Source organism: Leptodactylus fuscus, chromosome 2 (genome assembly GCF_031893055.1).
Source record: "Leptodactylus fuscus isolate aLepFus1 chromosome 2, aLepFus1.hap2, whole genome shotgun sequence".
NCBI lineage: Eukaryota > Metazoa > Chordata > Amphibia > Anura > Leptodactylidae > Leptodactylus > Leptodactylus fuscus.
This window is the reverse complement of record NC_134266.1, coordinates 220,127,786-220,145,941: the sequence shown is the minus strand read 5'-3', so window position 1 is coordinate 220,145,941 and position 18,156 is coordinate 220,127,786. Positions and strand designations below refer to the sequence as shown.

Genomic DNA, 18,156 nt, shown 5'->3' with positions numbered 1-18,156 from the left:
CTGCAGGGTCACCTGTCAATGTGGCCTTGCAGCTGTTCCAAAACTACAACTCCCATACATTAAATATTTTACCATTTTTTTGCCTGAAAATTTTTTTTCCCCTATTTTTCTCCTCTAAAACCTGGGTGCGTCTTATAGTCCGAAAAATACGGTATTTTGTGGTCATAAAGCTAAGTTTAACAGCGTTTGAACTTAAAATAAACTGTCTATGCCTGTGATCACTATGTAAATGGTTGGCTGCCCATTTGCATCCATCTGATACAATTTATAAAATTCAGGTTATTGAGAGTGTCGACCTGTTCTTTTCCCTCTCCTTCTGTATCCCCATTGCATTTATAATGCATATGTGCAGGAAATAAGATGGAGGTAGTGGGGCGGCTTGCTTTCTATGGATCGTCACAATACCAGCCCCCTAGTGGTTACATCATTTGACACCCCAAACATGAGAGAAGCAGACCACTGTGTCACATGAACTTGTATTGTAGCGTCATCTACCTAGAAGTCACTGGAGAACTAGAATATTAGTAAGTGAGCCCGTGTTAGGTGGTTACATTAATAGCAGACAATTTCTTACTGTAAGATTAACCCCTTCTCATTTTCACTGGAGCTGGTAAAAACAGGAAGGACCCTCTTCTATCTAAACCACAATATTCCCTAATTTACTATGTTATATATGAAGTAATTCTCTTTTTTTCAAGAGATAATAGACTTTTTTTTAATGAAAAACTGAGTATGTATGGAATTGCACTTTTTTTTCACTTCGTCCTCAGATAAACTTGTGGCTTAAGCTATAGATGTTTGCCCTGCCTTTCTATGTTGTATTTGTATGAAAAGGGCTTAGCTCCTGCAGCAGGGTATGTACCTACCAATTCTTCTTACCCTTTATTCTTCCCCTTTCATTAGGCCGGTTCCCATGCAGATTACAAAGGATCTTTTCAGATAAACTTTCATCGTAATCTTCTCTAATGTGTATTCTGATGTCACTAAGCGAGGATTAGCTGACATGTAAATTCATGTTTTTGTGCTTTTTATATTTAGGAGTAAAATAAGGGCTCCTAATGTGAGTTGTGTACAGATAAATGAAGATGTGCATGGCACTATGCATTATTATGAAGGAATCTGTTAAATAAATATTTCACGGGAGGGGTCCATGAATCTTTCAGGATTTTTCTATAGAATTTGATTAAAATGAGTAGAAAGCAGTAGAAGGGGACACTTTGCCACACAAGATGGCAATGTACACAGTGCAGATGTGCTTAGCTGGCTCGATGCCTCCAGCTGTGTTCATGCAGGAGCGGCCCAGGGACGGGTTTAACATCTGTGCTGTCAGTACACAGAGCCCACCAGTGGTTGCTATTATTTCATAGATTATCACTATTCGTGTCACTAATTGTATAGAAAGATTAAGCCTTTTCTAAGGGTTTTTTTTTTTTTTTTTTTCTTCTCTTAAATCTCCTTTGCCCCAATAGAAAGCTTCCATCAGAATGAATTTCTCTGCTGGGGTTTATACACTTCAGAAGCTCTTCTCTCTCCATGTTGGACATCATTTCCTACACCAGGAGATATTAGCAGCTAATATTATTTATAAGGATAGATGTTTATATCTGTCCAGAGGTTCTCAAAATTAGAGCGGTGTGACTTTATTCACATGCAGAAGAATTGCTGCAGAAGATTTAGTGGCTGAATTTCTATTCCATACAAGTGAATGGCGGTGTTTGTGTAGCATGTACATCTATTTGTGCAAGCTTTATTTAGGATTTTTAAATTTGATCATCTTTTGAACACGCCCAAATGATGGTGGGTGCAAACATTTTTCGGGACAGTTCAGTGACAAGTTTGTGTGCGGGCTTAGACTGGATTCACATTCTGCTTAAAATCAGTATAATAATATTATAGTCTATGGGGTCTAGTGGTTTTCACAGGTAACCCCTTCTTAAGCTTTAAAAAAGGTAGGGACTCTGTCTTTTGGGTCACCACGCAGACCCAAATGCTAGTGTGAACCTAGAGTTATCTGTGTAGTGTACTGCTCAGGCCAACAGTGTACTTCTGAGATGAGCAGTGTGCTTGTTCCTAACTGCACAGTTATATTTGGATTTACACACTAAAATAACTGAGACCCTGATCAAGAAACGTTTCTAGTCCTTATCAAGGCTTAGCAACTGAGAACACTCTGCAAAGGGATACTGAGCGGTGAGGACCCCCCCTCCCCCCACTCCTGATAGTACTTGTCCATAGACGAGTACTGGGGAGATGTTACTCACCGCTCTCACAGTACAGCGCAATAGATGCTACTGTGAGGAAGGGCGTTCCTGACAGACTGTCATAAATGCCCTTCTGACACTGAAGAGCTACGGTATCTGCACCAATAGCGCTTCACCGGGGGCACAGAACGGGGAAGTCGATAGCGTTCTAAATTCAGCACACTGTCGGCTTTCTAGCGGTGTATTACACCGAATGTGCCCCAGGAGGTGAAAGGTCCTCTTTAACAGACTCAAAATCAGACACAAAAACCTGATCCGTTGCTGTCCTTTGTTTGTTTGTTTGTTTATTTCTGATACAGAAGTTTGGTATACTATGTTTTGTGTCCAAAAAAATGTATTTGTTTAGACTTTTAACGCCGACGTAAATGGATGGCCTTCGATTTGTGCCCATTTTTTGCATTAAATGAATGTAAAAAAATGTGATCTTAATAGAGCCTAAATTTTCGCAAAATCTACCGGTATTTTGAGATGCATATGCACTTAAAATAAGCTGGCTATTCCTATGCTCCGAAGAAGTCTATCTCATGTATGCTAAATGTTCAAAGAGTAAATCAGACGGCACTGCTAATTCTTCAAAATATTGTAGTCCATTCTCTATGTGTTGGTCTACAGACGAGAGAATATATGTGTGTCTTGAAGTTTTGTGGTGCTCAACATCCAAAATTTAGCAACCGAAAATGTCTTTCAATGAAGAAAAAAGCAAGGAGGGCACTCACCATTCAGTTGAATACTTCTAAAACATCATCCTTTATTGATGCATATTCATTAAAAACAATCTTCAGGAAGGGAGAAGTTGCATATTAGGCGTGGAGGCAACAGCCGTTTCGTGCTTATAGAAGCGCTTTCTCAAGCCCTCGATGCAATCTCATGTATGGTCGGTTTTACATTCTTACCTGATGTGAAATGGGTCATGGAGAGATTTAACAGCACAGTGGACAGTTCAATAACCAAGACAATTGTCCGATTCCCAGTGTGTATTGCGACTGGATCCTCTTGGGGGTTTAACATATTTATAATAATTTGAATCCTGAGAAAAATGGTAAACTTTCATTCTGGTGATAATGGCTACTCCCTTTATATACAATATAAACACAATTTCAGCAGAGATAGAGGCATGCCGCCTCTATCTCTGCTGAAATTGTGTTTGTTGTATATAAAAAAATATTCTGTTCTACTTTATAGCCAAACAGTGTATTTGTAAGAAGGTTAATCTATTGCTGTGGATAAGACATTTGTTGTTTTTCTGGCAATAGAAAAATCTCCTTTGCATTATAAATTTATACAACCCTAAATACACAAACACCCGGTGTATTTTTGTGTATCTCCAGCAGATGGCAGTATACACTCATTCTTTGTAAATGGCTTTCACCTATAAAGCAATTCTTCTTTTCTGTACATTCCTGCTTTAATTTCTTCATATGTTAGGGTAGCAGGTCAAAAGGTGGGATTTTGGGGCAGGTTTCTACTGATTATATTTATTTTTTTGTGTCCATATTCAGGTTTTTGCATGCATTTCCTTTCTGCTTTCATGAGCCATACTGCGTTTTGGCTTTAAAAAGTGCATGCAAAGACTTGAATGTGGAGACACTGTCTTAGAGAATTATATAATGTGATTATATAACAGTAGAGAAAAATTTCCCTGTTAGACTTGCAAATTTTTAGGAATAACCAGACCATATAGGTTTTTTTTTTACATCTGATCTTAAGTACGGTAATCTTTCTCTACCAAAAGTGGTTTACTTGTAAAACATCAGAACCTCCCTTGGTACGAAAAAAGCAGCAAGTCTTCTGAACTTTATGTACTGAGTAGATTTTGGATGAAAATGATTCCTCCCAGCAAATGTTCTTTGTAAACTATCTTTAGGTCTCAACATGAACAAATGTGTAACTCTCCTTCAAGGGGCAGAGGTGAAGAATCTCTAGCCCAACAATCTCATGTACCATTTGCTTCCATGGAAAGGTAAAATCTAGTTGCTGCTGCTTCACGGGCAATTTTTTTTTTTCTTCTTCTTTAATTTTTTTGCGGAGGGGAAGGGGGCAGCTTGTCTTGGACAAAGTATGTCTATAAGGTAACCCACCCCATAACAAAGCCTTCTTGTGTTCCTGACATCTAACCAAAGCCACCTGGTCATCAATTAATCAGTAAAGCAATTAAACAGCATGTTATGAGCTCATATTGATAATGTTACTAAAGCTTAGCTTTTGCAAATGCTAGGCTTACCTGGAGGAGTTGGCAAACCTGTTACATCTCTAACAAGCATGTTAATGCCGCTTTCATTCTATGTATTTTTTACTATATAGGCAATGCTACTTGAGTCCCAACTTTATGGAGGTGATATTGAACTGGGACGATGGTGGGCAATGTATCTTTCTAAATGAGCAGGTCTTAAAAGACATACATGGTGGTCTCTGTGTAGAATCGTTTGGAGTGGACATACTGTTCAGTGACCTAATGTTACATTGACTAAGCTAGGGATGTAAAGAAAAATGCACGTTTACGCCTTTTGATGAGTCCTAAAACATATAGCAAGGATTGACTTCTCTGGGGTGTGTGGAATGGCACGTCCTGTCCCCTGACCCCACTGTGCTTCCTGTGAAAGTTGTTAAACCTTTTACTGCCCCATGGGAAAACCTCTTCCAGGATTTGGGAACAAAAGCATTGCAACGTTCCCCCTGAGCGAGCACCTCTGTCTTTATGGGGCTCTTAAGATCCTCACTTTATGGGAGAAATCTTTTTAAGGGCTGACACCACTTGACTTTCTTTTCCCTTTAAAGCCTGGGAACTTCCTAGAAGGAAAAATGTTCTCGTGCCATGGCCATCGGGACAAGTGTGACACTTTCATCCCCTGACTATAAATAGAGTTATTGCCCATTAAACATGTTTCCGCTGGGAAACACAACGTGGACCTATTTATGAAAACTAGTACACAAGTAAAAAAAAAAAAAAAAAAAAAGTTGTTGTCCATGACTAATAGATGAGGTGATGGCTTTCAGTTTGTAAATGACAGGTGGAATCTGCTGGGACAGAAATCCACCCGATCACTAGTCACTAGTTTTCATAAATGGACCCAGTTGAGGATTTTACCAATGTTTGCATTTACATCTCCATACACTCTTCATCTACAACTCATCTAATCTGTGCTGGAAAATTTGTTGCCCATATGAACAGCAACGTGGATTTCCATTTAAAAAAAATCGGAACAGATTTTTTTTTTTTTTTTTTTGAGCATTGTCTGCCAAACGCCACCTAAAAATGTGGCCATGTGGCTGCACCTTGAATAAGTAGCAAGTAGTAGCTTTCATTTGCATCGCTTAGAAAGAGAACTAGGATATAGAAGAATAAAATCTAAGCTAAATAATAAATGTAATGCTTAAAATGTTGGCACAATGTATGTACAGTCTGCATTCTACGTGTATGGGAAAGTTCTGTGCTTGTCTTTTCGTAATGGCCAGATTTCTCTTTATAAGCCTCTGTATATATTAATGTTTATAATTCTTCTTTTCTTTTTTCTTTTTTTCTCTTTACAGAAAAGAAACTGAGAAGAAATTGGTAAAAATTACCAGTTCCGTTTCTCAGGCTGATGTAAGAAATATTTATTAATGCAATTTGAGTTATTTCCTGCATTTTGTTATAATATAACTTTCTTTTTTGTTACTTGTATATTCTTGTATGTTTTAATGCATTTAATATACTCCAGCTGTATAGAGCACTTTATTTATGTTACTTGGAATGATGACTGTGCCTCCGTTGCTTCCCCTTCTGTTATTTCTCAATATTAAGGCTAAGGCCTCATGTAGCGAAACGCAACTGAAAAACAATGCAGAAAAAACTCATTGCGGTTTTTCCACAGCATTTTTCATTGTGGTTTTGTGTAAGAGTTTATTTTTAAGGCCGGGGCCCCACAGACTGGAAACGCCGCGATTTGCCCGCAGTGGAGATGCTGCGGGAAAAATCGCGGTGTTGTACAGTGCAGGCAAGGTGGATGGGATTCCTGTGAATCCCATCCCCACTTTGTGGAAAAGATCGCAGCACGGACAGCTTTCCCATAGATATAATGTTAAGAGAAAGTCTGCAGAGGAAAACTCTGTAATCTTTCTCTTAAAAGCACTGCGGAAAGAACCGCTATGTGTTCACGTGGCGGTTCTTCCCGCAGCGCTTTAGTGCTGTGGATACGGCCTGTGGGACCTTATCTTAACACATGGGGAGGCTTAAATCACAATGCTCTCACATTGCTCTCATGTCCGATTGGCCATGGGTCCAGCGTAGGTGTCTCCATTTGGGTCCAAATTGGGTTCAATTGTTTACCTTCTACCTGTGCACTAGCGTATCAGCCAATCGGTGGCTAAGCACGGATGCCATGTTTGGTCAGAGTCACAGCTCAGCCTCTGGCTGACTCACTGCTATGTGGACCAAATACCCAAACAGAGGTTCTCTGCTGGATTCTGGCCAAACCAGCAGGCGAGTATATACTTCCTAATGTATTAAAATGAATTGGATCACCCCCATCAACTTTTGCTAGCTGAACGGTTTCTGTAACTTTTAAGTAATCGTGTTTATTTGCCGATGTATTAAAGACAGTAATATTTCATATATTTATGTTACAGAGACTTCAGAAAAGAGCTGAGCGGTTCAGTGTCCCTGTTAATGCTGACAGTAAGAAAGCAGCCCGCGCCATACGGTAAATAGTATTCTTTTTCTGTATCTGTGTTCTTTTTGCATAGGTAAAAGAATACTTGACTAGTTGAAGCATCAGTATTGCACCACTTTCTTGTTAACACGTTCCTGCTCTTTCCATGTTAAGGTTTGGCATGCCATCTGGTGAGGAGAAAGGTGAGTGATTTGTGAATGCTTTTACTACCACGATTGTGACTGTGATGAAGCTTGTAGATGAATAGTCCCAATATAACACAGAGTTTCTGTCTCTACGTTTTTAGTGTTGGGTCATTTAATAATTCTTTAAATTCATTAATTCTATCCATGATATTTTATAGGTGACATCACAGCTGTGAAAACCACGGTAAGCTTTCTTTTATTAGATATGGAAGTCGTACACCAAAGTTTGTAGCTTTTCAGGATGGTAGCAGAAATCATGACTGGTTCCTTTTACTTTTTTCACATCAAACATTTCTCAAGAACTTAAAAGAACATGAAATATGTGTCTGGGATATGTGCATGATTTATCAACATATTTATGTGGATGTATGCATATTTAAAGGGATGTTTTCTTTCCAAGAAGGACATGGTTATACAATTGCTTATATTTTCACCACACTGAGCCAAATACTGAATTGTAGCCTGCTAAATGTGGATGTCTTCATCTAGGTCAGTATGGATAAATTGAAGGAGAGAGCTCAAAGATTTGGTCTCAGCGTGTCACCTGTCACAAAAAAGGTAAGTTTCTGTTTAATCTAAAACTTCCCAAACATGTGACAGGTTAGTTTGGTTACCACCGTACAAATATTTGACCACTGTCGCTCTCCACAGTAATATAAAAATAAATACCATGATACTGCAGCAAAGATCAGATATTTATTCATGCTATGGCCACAAGGTTCTGTTTACAGCTGAATAAATGACTGTACAAGTCAGTCCTGGCAGTTAAACACTTCAGTGTTGTTATTCCTGCCTTTACAAGAAGAGCGGAGAAGAGTTTGTGACCTGTAGGGTCTATTGATGCACTCTTTGCCCTTCTGTCCTAGTATGGTAAACCACGTTATTACTCGAACGGAAGGGGAGCTGTGCCTTTGGGCATTTACAACTTAATAGCACCATGGTATTCCCATTTTATGTAGCATAAAATAACTTCATGTAAACCTGGTTTATGCTTTGTTTCTTCACTGACAGGTTTGTTTTTTTTATTTTATTTAATCAAACAGTCCTTGGCTTTCAGCAGTTACTTGTGGTGTGTGTGTGTGTGTGTGTGTGTGTGTGTGTGTGTGTATATATCTGGCCCTCCCAGGTGTGCGCTCATCTGTCACGCATTCATCCGATCGCCAACTACACCTCTAGCAAAGTAAACTTTGCACTAAAGTGTGAGCCGGCAATAAGCTGCATTTATGAGGGTCCTTAACTGCTTTTGTCCTGCATTGTGTATGGCATGTTCACACCTCCCTGTTGGAAAGGTTATTGCCGCTTTTTAATAAATGTAAGGGACCCTTCCCCCCTCTTATTTATGGCTCTTTTTTGGCCTTCTTCTATTTACTTCTAAATGTACTTTGTGTATTTTGAGGATGCTTTTGCAGAGATGTCCTTCATGTGCACACTCTTCAGCAAGCTGGCTTTTTTTTTTCTTAAGAAAATAATGAAAATCTTGCTTTTTTACATATAGCTTGTAATGTAATCTGTGTCCCCTATCAGCATGAGGAATACATTGGAAATAAATCTTTGGTTCAATATTTCTGTATTACTGAAATCCATTGCACCTTGAACATGTAAATAATTTTTGTGAAGATTATAAAGGACTTCACCCCATGAGCCATGGCTACATTATATATGTTTTCTCTTGTATTCAAGCTACACAATTGTTTTATAATCTGCTACTTTGGCTTCCCGTCCTGTCACCAACTAAAGTTTTAGGCTACATGCATGTGACTTTTTGCATGTGCCAGGTTCATGGTTGATCAGTATGAAAGGCACATGGATGATACACCTGTTATTTTCTTTAATGAGCCCAGACCACAACATGAACAGGAATAGGACTTGTCCTGAGTTTTGCCCTGGACTGTGTTACAAGGGCAGGAGTATCAGTGTGCTGGCTATTGAGAAACAGCTAACACGCTAACAAAAAAAAGCTTTAGGTTCTCTTTCAAAAAACACTTTCAAAAAGCACTTCATATATAATTCAGCTAGTATTACCTTTTTAGTTATTCATTTCTGTCTAAATCCTTTTATTTTGTTAGGTCCTGTGACTCACTGTGCTCACATAAAATGTACAGGAATTAAAGCAAAAATCCCTGACTTCTTATATGATGGATTGTACCACACAGGATCTCCACAGGGGGAGACAAAAACTTCTGTCACTAACTACTGATGAGAAGACAGTTCCCGTCAGATAGCTGTAATGAACACAATCGCCTGAACTATATACCTATAGTCTCTTAGATTTATAATTATAATATAATTTATAATAATAGTTCATTAATTGTAATTGAGGTAAAATGTTTAATTTTGATTGAGGTCCCATGCACGTGTCCATGTGTGCTTCTGATGTGGGGCAGAGTTTGCAGCAGAATGCACTCTGACTGACATTCACGTCTATTGGGCTTCAGATTCATTCCCTTCCATTGACACGGAGCAGGATAGGTGCTGCTCTATAACCATCCGTATCATCGGAATGGAATGGATTGGAGGCCCCATGGATGTCAATGCATAACAGAACTAGATAGTATTCTGTTGCAAGCTCTGTCCCGTATCGGAAGGACACTTAGTCGTGTGCATGGGGCCTTAAGTCCTAGTTGTCCAAAGGTCAGAGCATATATTAAGAATGCAGCTGTACACCATCCTGTTGTACTTACTGTTGCTTACCTCTGTGATCACTCCCACTTATTGCAAATGTCAGTGACCTAAATGCCTCTGCATGTCTACCATAGACCTCAGTAGAGCAAAGTCGTGTATGTGTTGCCAGTTTACCAGGTTTGGGAGTTCCAAGTATTCAGGCTTCCACGAATACAACATTTGGTGTAATAACTTAAAAAATGTTTATTATTCAAACTTAGTTGCTTAGCAGCCTATTGTAATATAGAAATGTATTAGGCTTGGTTCACATCTGTGTTCTGGCCATTCTGTTCCCCTTTCCGCATGAAAAATTCAGAGAGAACAGTCCTGCAAGTAGCACCTTTCTCTCCACATTTTTCACGTGGAAACCACATGGACCCCATTATAGTGTATGGGGTCCACAGGTTTCCTAAGGTAATTGCTTTTTTGTGTGGTTTAGGTTTTCGTTTGGGGGGGGGTCCTCGATTGCAGATGTGAACCAGGCCTTAAATTGATGTTTGCTGGGGTTTCTTTTTTTCTATAAATCCCACATACTGTGATTTTTAGAGCCCATAACGTTATTTAAGTAAATATGCACCAGCACGATCTACTGCAGTATGAGATTTTGGAAAGAATTGTGCTTTATCCTTATCAGTGCTTGCCTAGAAATCTGGTTCAGAGCAGCCCTTTCTAACCTGAAAGTCTCCAACCTCATCACCCCTCCATCTCTCCCCCTTTTTAATTCTTCTTAATGAGGGCATATTTTAAATGTGGTCCCTGCGGAATTGTGGTCACTCATTGCGGAAGATTAGCTGCCCCAAGCTGGCAGGCAAAATATTTGATGACGTTTTTTTGTGGCAGGCGAGAGGCAGAGGTCAGCCGTCCTGCGGGGATAATGTGTGTGTACAAAATATCTACAGAAGCGGGTGGGGGGATAGAGAAGAATGGGTATGATTGTTTCAGGTTCACATACGTGCTTCATTCTCATTTTTATGATTATTTTTTTACCTGCTTCATTTCTGCAGCACTAGGAAATTAAGAATTTCAGATCTGTTAGTGTGTTTCTCCATCCCACTTAGATAATAATTCTTACAACCAGGTGTTGTAGGCTTATAATGCACTTTTGTAATATTTCCATTAGCCTTATAACTTTTTAGTAGAAAATGTAATATTATGTCCAAACTAGTCTGAAAAACAGTTATTCAACATATGCAACATGTGTATTTCCTAAATTACAGATATAAATTGTACTAACTTTTGACAGTAGCCAATTGTGGTTTAGTACAGCAAAGGATGTTAATGGGTTGTGCAGGGAAATATAACTACATTTCCTGCATTATATAAGCTTATTTATTAATATATTGTATTGTATATGCTGGTCCTTTCACCCCCATTCTTAGGTTTGCCACTGACCACTGCGGTGGGGAGGGACTCTCGTTCCTTTGCCTCCCCTTCCTCTGCTGTTTCTCTGCGCAACTCTTTCTGCATAGAGTACAAAGCAGGGTCGATCATGTGACTGGAAAATGGAGTGTCACATGGTGAAGCCAGACTTCAGGCTTCCGATACTCTTAGCAAACCGAAGAATGGAGGTGACTGGGGATTATCTTATACCACCGGGAAATCTCTTTGATCTGACCACCCACATTTGCACAGAAAAATGGCTTTTATAGGAGTAGTTATCTCAAAGAAACAAATATACAGAATGCAGGTTAAAGTGTCTAATGGAGTCAGAAAGCGTGTACCTTGTATGCTTCAACATATTACAGAGAACCAGGTATCATATCAACATATCACACACATCCAGGCTTGGCATGGAACTAATAAAATATCCATAGTACTGTACACAAGTCACTACAACCGACACACTAGAGAGCCCCATCATCATTCGTCCCGAACATAGCTTTCCTCTTATTTCTCGCTGCCATAGCATTTCATTGGCCAGAATCTGAAATGTAAAGCCCACTTGGGAATGCCCGTTTTGGTCTGGGGTATACATAAACCGTCCCTTTTTGTCACCTAATTCCCAAGATTGTCCTGGAAAAATTGGTAGTGTTAGCATGTAGGCTCACCACCTTAGTGACAGATTACATGTACTGTGACATGGACTCTCTGCTCCTGTTAATGGCAAATTCCTGTCATCTATATAACGTTATTCAGAATATATTGCTCTTATCTGTTGTTGTCCTTTTTGGAAGATTTAGGGTCCTGGAGATTAAGACTATTAGATTTGCACCAATCAGGAGTATATGTACAATGTAGCAAATGATCCAGTTTTCACCCTCTCTCTTGAAGTTTTGTTTCTGTGATGCATAATCTAACTTCAGTTACAAATTTTGTTATTTTCCATCCATTTTATGACGGAAAAAAGTATGCCAACAGCCCACAAGCGGTTTTCCTCAATGGCCTATTGCTAGGATTGGCCCTCAGTATAAGATGATTCTCACACCCCTGCATATCAGCAGTTTGATGAAAAGTCCATAGCCAGAAAGACACAATAGTAATGCATGGCAAATGTCTCACACAGTCTTAACTCTTTCAAGCGGCTATCCAGCTTTTATAGTGTTGGCCTATCTTTAGGATAAGGCAACAATATTAGATCTGTTAGGGTCCATTCACAAGGAGGAAAATGGTGTGGAATTTCAGAGCTGAAAAAAAAAAAAAAAAAAAAGCCTCCCATTGACTTCAATGGGAGGCTTTTTTTTTCATCATGGAAATTCCACACCAAATTCCTCACCCTTTTCCTCCGTGTGAATGGACCCTAAGGGTCTGATACCTGGGACCTCCACAGGTAATCTGTGGACCGCACAGCTCTCAGTATTGTTTACATGTCAGGAGCAGGCCCACAGAGCTGCGGTACCAAATCCTGCTGCCACAAGTCATACGTCAAGTGAGCAGCATGGTTCATAGATTGTAAACTTTACCTTGAGCTGTGCTGTCCCGGGCAGCAGATCTCTGAGGGACCCTTGCAGATCTAATATTGACGACCTATCAAGTTTTAGAACCTGAACGATCCTTTAATGATACAGACTATCTTGGCCTTCACGATGGCTTGATTTTATCAAGATAAGCTGCATAATGGAAACATTTTGGAGTAGATACTCTTTTTTTGGGGGGAAGGGTGTTATTTTATGTTTAGATTTATCTTTCTTTCTTTCTTTCTTTCTTTCTTTCTTTCTTTCTTTCTTTCTTTCTTTCTTTCTTTCTTTCTTTCTTTCTTTCTTTCTTTCCTTTTCTTTTCTTTCTTTTCTTTCCAATCATCATATTCTAAGAGCCTTATAGAGGACCTATCGTGGTCTGGTGCACAGGCATTTCTATATACTGCTGGAATGCAGACAATGTGCTGAATTCGGCACACTGTCGGCTTTCCCGGTCTGTGCCCCAGGTAAAGAGCTTTCGGTCCGGGTACCATTGTTCTTTACAGTCAGAAAGGTGTTCCTGACAGGCAGGTACGTCCTTCTCCACAGCAGCACCTATCGTGCTGTACAGTGTGAGCGAGAAGGAATGCCCCCTCCCTCTGCTCACAGTGCTCGTCCATAGATGAGTATTATCAGGAGGGGAGGGGGCGTTCCTCCCCGCTCACACTGTACAGCGCGATAGGCGCTGCTGTGGAGAAGGACGTATCTGACAGACTGTCAGAAACGCCCTTCTGACTGTAAAGCTCTACGGTACTAGGACCGAAAGCTCTTTACCTGGGCACAGATCAGGAAAGCAGACAGTGCGCTGAATTCAGCTTTCCAGCAGTATATAGAACTAACAAAGTGAAAAGAGATGACGGCTTGCAACACTCTTGTAAAATACAATCTTTTAATTCATTCCATTAAAATATAGAAGAAATCACACAGAAAAAAGTGCAACGAAAAAACAGAAGAGTGCCATAAAACCGCTAACGCGTTTCGGGGTGTACTGACCCCTTAATCATAGCGTATAGTACTGAACAAATCCATACTTATTTATACCTCATCCACTTGCGGAATACACCGCTGCTGACTATTACCTTAATTGGTTTGTTCCTTTCGTTGAAATGTCTATGTTAATAAAGTTTGAACTAGTTAAACTTTTTTCTGTGTGATTTCTTCTATATTTTAATGGAATGAATTAAAAGATTGTATTTTACAAGAGTGTTGCAAGCCGTCATCTCTTTTCACTTTGTTGGATCGTCTACCTTCTGGGTCCGGAGGTTTGGTTTGGCACCTCTGAAGTCTTCACATGTGGCGGTAAGCTTACAGCCCATTATTTTTTGTTTCTCTTTTTCCCAGTATATAGAACTGCCTGTGCCCAAACCATGAAAGGTCCTCTTTAAAGTATACCTCAAGTTATAAACAACTTTTGATAAATGAATAGATAAATAATTAAATAATATACGAAACCTTGTAATATACATTATTAAAGAAATGTTTTCTTCTCTACTTTTCAGGTAGTTACTTTCTCCATACCAGTCTATGAAGAAAGATGGGGAAATAGAAAAGACACTCAAATAATTGCTGCAATTACACACTGCTAGGTTGTGATAAGAGGCAGTAAATCAATTAACCAGCCAAAATTTGTACATGTGAGGCTGAATACACAGAGGGTTATAATTTAAGCTAACAGTCAGACTGAAGATAAGGAGCAGGAGAATAGTTTAAGTGGTGAAGGAAACAGATTTCCTTAACAAGATATTACATTTTTTTAATTTTCATCTGTACTATTCATTTCTGAAAAGTTGTTTAGACCTGGAGGAACACTTTAAGTTTAGATTCTTTCTATTTTAATTTATCTATTGATATTAACTATGCGGGTTAAATAACATGTTAATTTAGTTTGGAATTAGTTTGAATGCAGTAATAGAAATTATGTAACAGGTCTCTTTGTTTTATTTTTAACATAGTAAAGCTATGTGTTTAGGTAAAAAATATGTATTTATTTCACTTGATTTACTTTGTTTTTCACATTTATGTTTAAATGTCTTACCTTTTTTTTTTTTTTCTTCCAGTCCCACTAGAGCAGTGATGGCGAACCTTTTTGAGACCGAGTGCCTAAACTGCAACCCAAAACCAAATAAATTATCACGGAGTGCCAACACGGCAATTTAACCTTAAAACTCTGTGGGTCCACAATTGCGGACCCACAAATTACAGTCATGTGACTGGGGCTTTACAGATCTTGTACTGAAAGGTAAAGGTCTCTGCATTCTGTACTTTTAAACAATTAATTTTCACTATTTACATCGCACAGGATCTGTTTTATAGTTACCGTGCAATGTTATTACATCCTGTACTAATTTCACGTCTGCTATAAAACAAATACTGTGTGATATACATAGTGAGGGGACCCCACACAGTACAATCTGCCCCTCAGTGGCCCCCCCACACAGTACAATCTGCCCCTCAGTGGCCCCCCACACAGTACAATCTGGCCCACAGTGGCCCCCACACAGGATTATACCTGTATACTCCACAGTAGCCCCCTCCCACACAGCATGAACTGGTCCACAGTAGCCCCCTCCCACACAGCATGAACTGGTCCACAGTAGCCCCCTCCCACACAGCATGAACTGGTCCACAGTAGCCCCCTCCCACACAACATGAACTGGTCCACAGTAGCCCCCTCCCACACAACATGAACTGGTCCACAGTAGCCCCCTCCCACACAACATGAAATGGTCCACAATAGCCCCCTCCCACACAACATGAAATGGTCCACAGTAGCCCCCTCCCACAGAGCATGAAAGATCCACAGTAGCCCCCTCCTACACAACATGAAATGGTCCACAGTAGCCCCCTCCCACACAACATGAAATGGTCCACAATAGCCCCCTCCCACACAACATGAAATGGTCCACAGTAGCCCCCTCCCACAGAGCAAGAAAGATCCACAGTAGCCCCCTCCTACACAACATGAAATGGTCCACAGTAGCCCCCTCCTACACAACATGAAATGGTCCACAGTAGCCCCCTCCCACACAGCATGAAATGGTCCACAGTAGCCCCCTACCCGCACAGCATGAAAGTCTACAGTAGCCCCCTCCCACACAACATGAAAGGTCCACAGTAGCCCCCTCCCATACAGCATAAAATGGTCCACAGTAGCCCCCTACCCACACAGCATGAAAGTCTACAGTAGCCCCCTCCTACACAACATGAAATGTCTACCGTTGCCCCCCTCCCCTGACAGTGCAAACAAACACAATATAGTTACCTGAAGAGCTGCCGGGTGTTCTCTCTTCTGTTCACTGCGCGCGCTGATGACTTACGTCATCACGCCCGCGCTTGTTCAGAGGTCACACTCTGTAGTCAGTGTAGGCCGCGTAGTACGCGTGGCCTACACTGAGCTACACTGACAGCTTTCAGCTGGATGCGCATTTGCACAACCAGCTGAAGGCAGCGATCGCTCACTAACGGGGAATCCTGCATCGGATTCGCCGTTAGTGAGCGATCAGGGCGACAGCACGCGTGCCAGCAGAGGGGGCTCTGCGTGCCCTCTCTGGCACGCGTGCCATAGGTTCGCCATCACTGCACTAGAGGATTTGATCATGTGATTGTTTGAATGTTACTCTGCAATTGGGCTGAGCAATTATGACCGAAATCAAAATTGCAATTAATTGGGCATTTTACCTAGATTCCAATTAGTGACTATTATTTAGGCTACCCCCGTTATGTGTTGCGTGAATCTCATGAGATTCATCTTGTGAGGTTTTTCTGGCTGTTTCATTTAAACTAAACACGTCTGGGCAGGAACTGGTATCATGCTATCGGGTCTCTTCTTTTTTGTGTAAATGAAACTTCAGGTAAAGGCTCATGAATACTGAAATAACAGATGTGATAATCACATTGGTTATCCTGAACCAATAGTCTGATTTGGTTCTTTTTTTTTGACCATTCCTACCCTGCCATGCATATCTGTTACCCTGACATTCAGAATATTAGACCAAGCCTCTAGTTTAACCCAATAGGCTTCCATACATGGCAGAGCCACAGGCCAAGTTCAGGCCTCCAGCTGCTATGGCAGGTAACCAGTGATTGCCTTGCAGGGCTGAGGCACTGGCAGAGGGAACTCCTTTATCTATTTTCCATGTTGTGCTTTCCATTTACCTGCACAATTGCCATGATGAATGCATTCACATTAGAGCATTAACTGCCACTTGCTCATGATGGATATAAGGGGTTAATCAAGGTCGTCATTGGATTGCAAAACAAATGATTGGATTCTGAACTTTAAAACCAAGTATTTGCACTTTCTAATCTGGGTTATGTTTTGCATTTCATAGTATGAAGAATGGGGCAGCCCCTGCACACAGCTAATATGTGGCTAATAAGTAATTACAGCTTCCATTGAGCCACATGATTCCCCTCATCAACTAATCACTGTGTCCGAAATGGATCACATGATGCAATTGGACTGCTGCTTCTAAGGACCTGTAGTCTGTATCTAACACAAGCTGATGATTGGCTGAAAGTGACCATGTGATACACCACACAACTCCACAGAAATGCTGGGGGGTTTTTTGGGGGGGTTTTTTTGTAAGTCCCTGCCTACTTGCTACTTTAGTTACTGTTTGGGTGTAATGGTAACCACTAGTGTATATATAATTAGGGTGTCATACTAATGGCCTCATGTTACAAGATCTGGTTCTCTTTGTCACCTAAATGTGTTGTTATTCTATACGGGCAAATTTCATATTTCACTCTTGTTTTATTTGGTTGATCAAGGACCACCTATTTTTTTTTTTTTTTTTTTGATCTGACATTTTACCTTAATTTGTAAATGTAGTTAATCTAATAGGCAGGCATTCAGAGGGTTAAATTCATGTGATTTAGATTTTTGATAAAACTATAACCCCGAAATCTTGGGATGGGGAGACTGACCTTATTGTAAAAAGGTCACCTGGTTCTTCTTTATTTATGCCTGCTGTGAGACAAAACTAGCCTTTGTGGTTGGCACACATACATCTTATCTCATCAACCTTCCCCCTCTATTCTGGTTCAATGAGCGTTTTGATGAGCCATTCAGCCTATTCTCCAGCCACCAACCCCGCTTGTCAGCTCATAGCGGTGTAAATAAAACATTGAGGTGCACCGCATCACGTGTAGCGAGCCCTTCACTTCCAAGCTTTTTTTTTTTTTATGACCACCACCATGGTAACAATCCAAAGCTTGCTTCCTCTAAAGCTACTCCCCCAGAGATCAGTCATTGCTGTCATCTAGTGACATGTGTCCAGCATATGCCGTGCGGTATGTAGAACAATGCCTTGCAGGAGCAGTCATGCACGCTGCATATCAAATGGACAGAGAGCAACTAAGGTGAATTGTGCCACTTCTGCCATCAGTGGCTGGATCACTCACACACAACTAAACAAAGTGTGTAATGCTACCATTACAGGTTATTCACTCTGACTACTTTCTACAAATCAGAAGGATATATACTGTAATGTCAGAAAACAGC

The 18,156-nt window shown here is 40.4% G+C and overlaps 1 protein-coding gene across 2 annotated transcripts in view; it reads left to right on the top strand.

The window, feature by feature from the left end:
- The window catches only part of SARNP (SAP domain containing ribonucleoprotein), a 50,220-nt gene that overhangs the window by 19,773 nt on the left and 12,291 nt on the right, over positions 1 to 18,156 (top strand). Inside the window, exons 5-10 of one of the 2 annotated variants that reach the window (XM_075265693.1) lie at positions 4,126 to 4,221; positions 5,790 to 5,844; positions 6,867 to 6,940; positions 7,064 to 7,092; positions 7,254 to 7,279; positions 7,585 to 7,653. In XM_075265693.1, coding sequence (XP_075121794.1) covers positions 4,126 to 4,221; positions 5,790 to 5,844; positions 6,867 to 6,940; positions 7,064 to 7,092; positions 7,254 to 7,279; positions 7,585 to 7,653 — 349 coding nt within the window. The remainder of the gene's footprint in view (positions 1 to 4,125; positions 4,222 to 5,789; positions 5,845 to 6,866; positions 6,941 to 7,063; positions 7,093 to 7,253; positions 7,280 to 7,584; positions 7,654 to 18,156) is intronic. The other variant, XM_075265694.1, reaches the window with a different exon arrangement.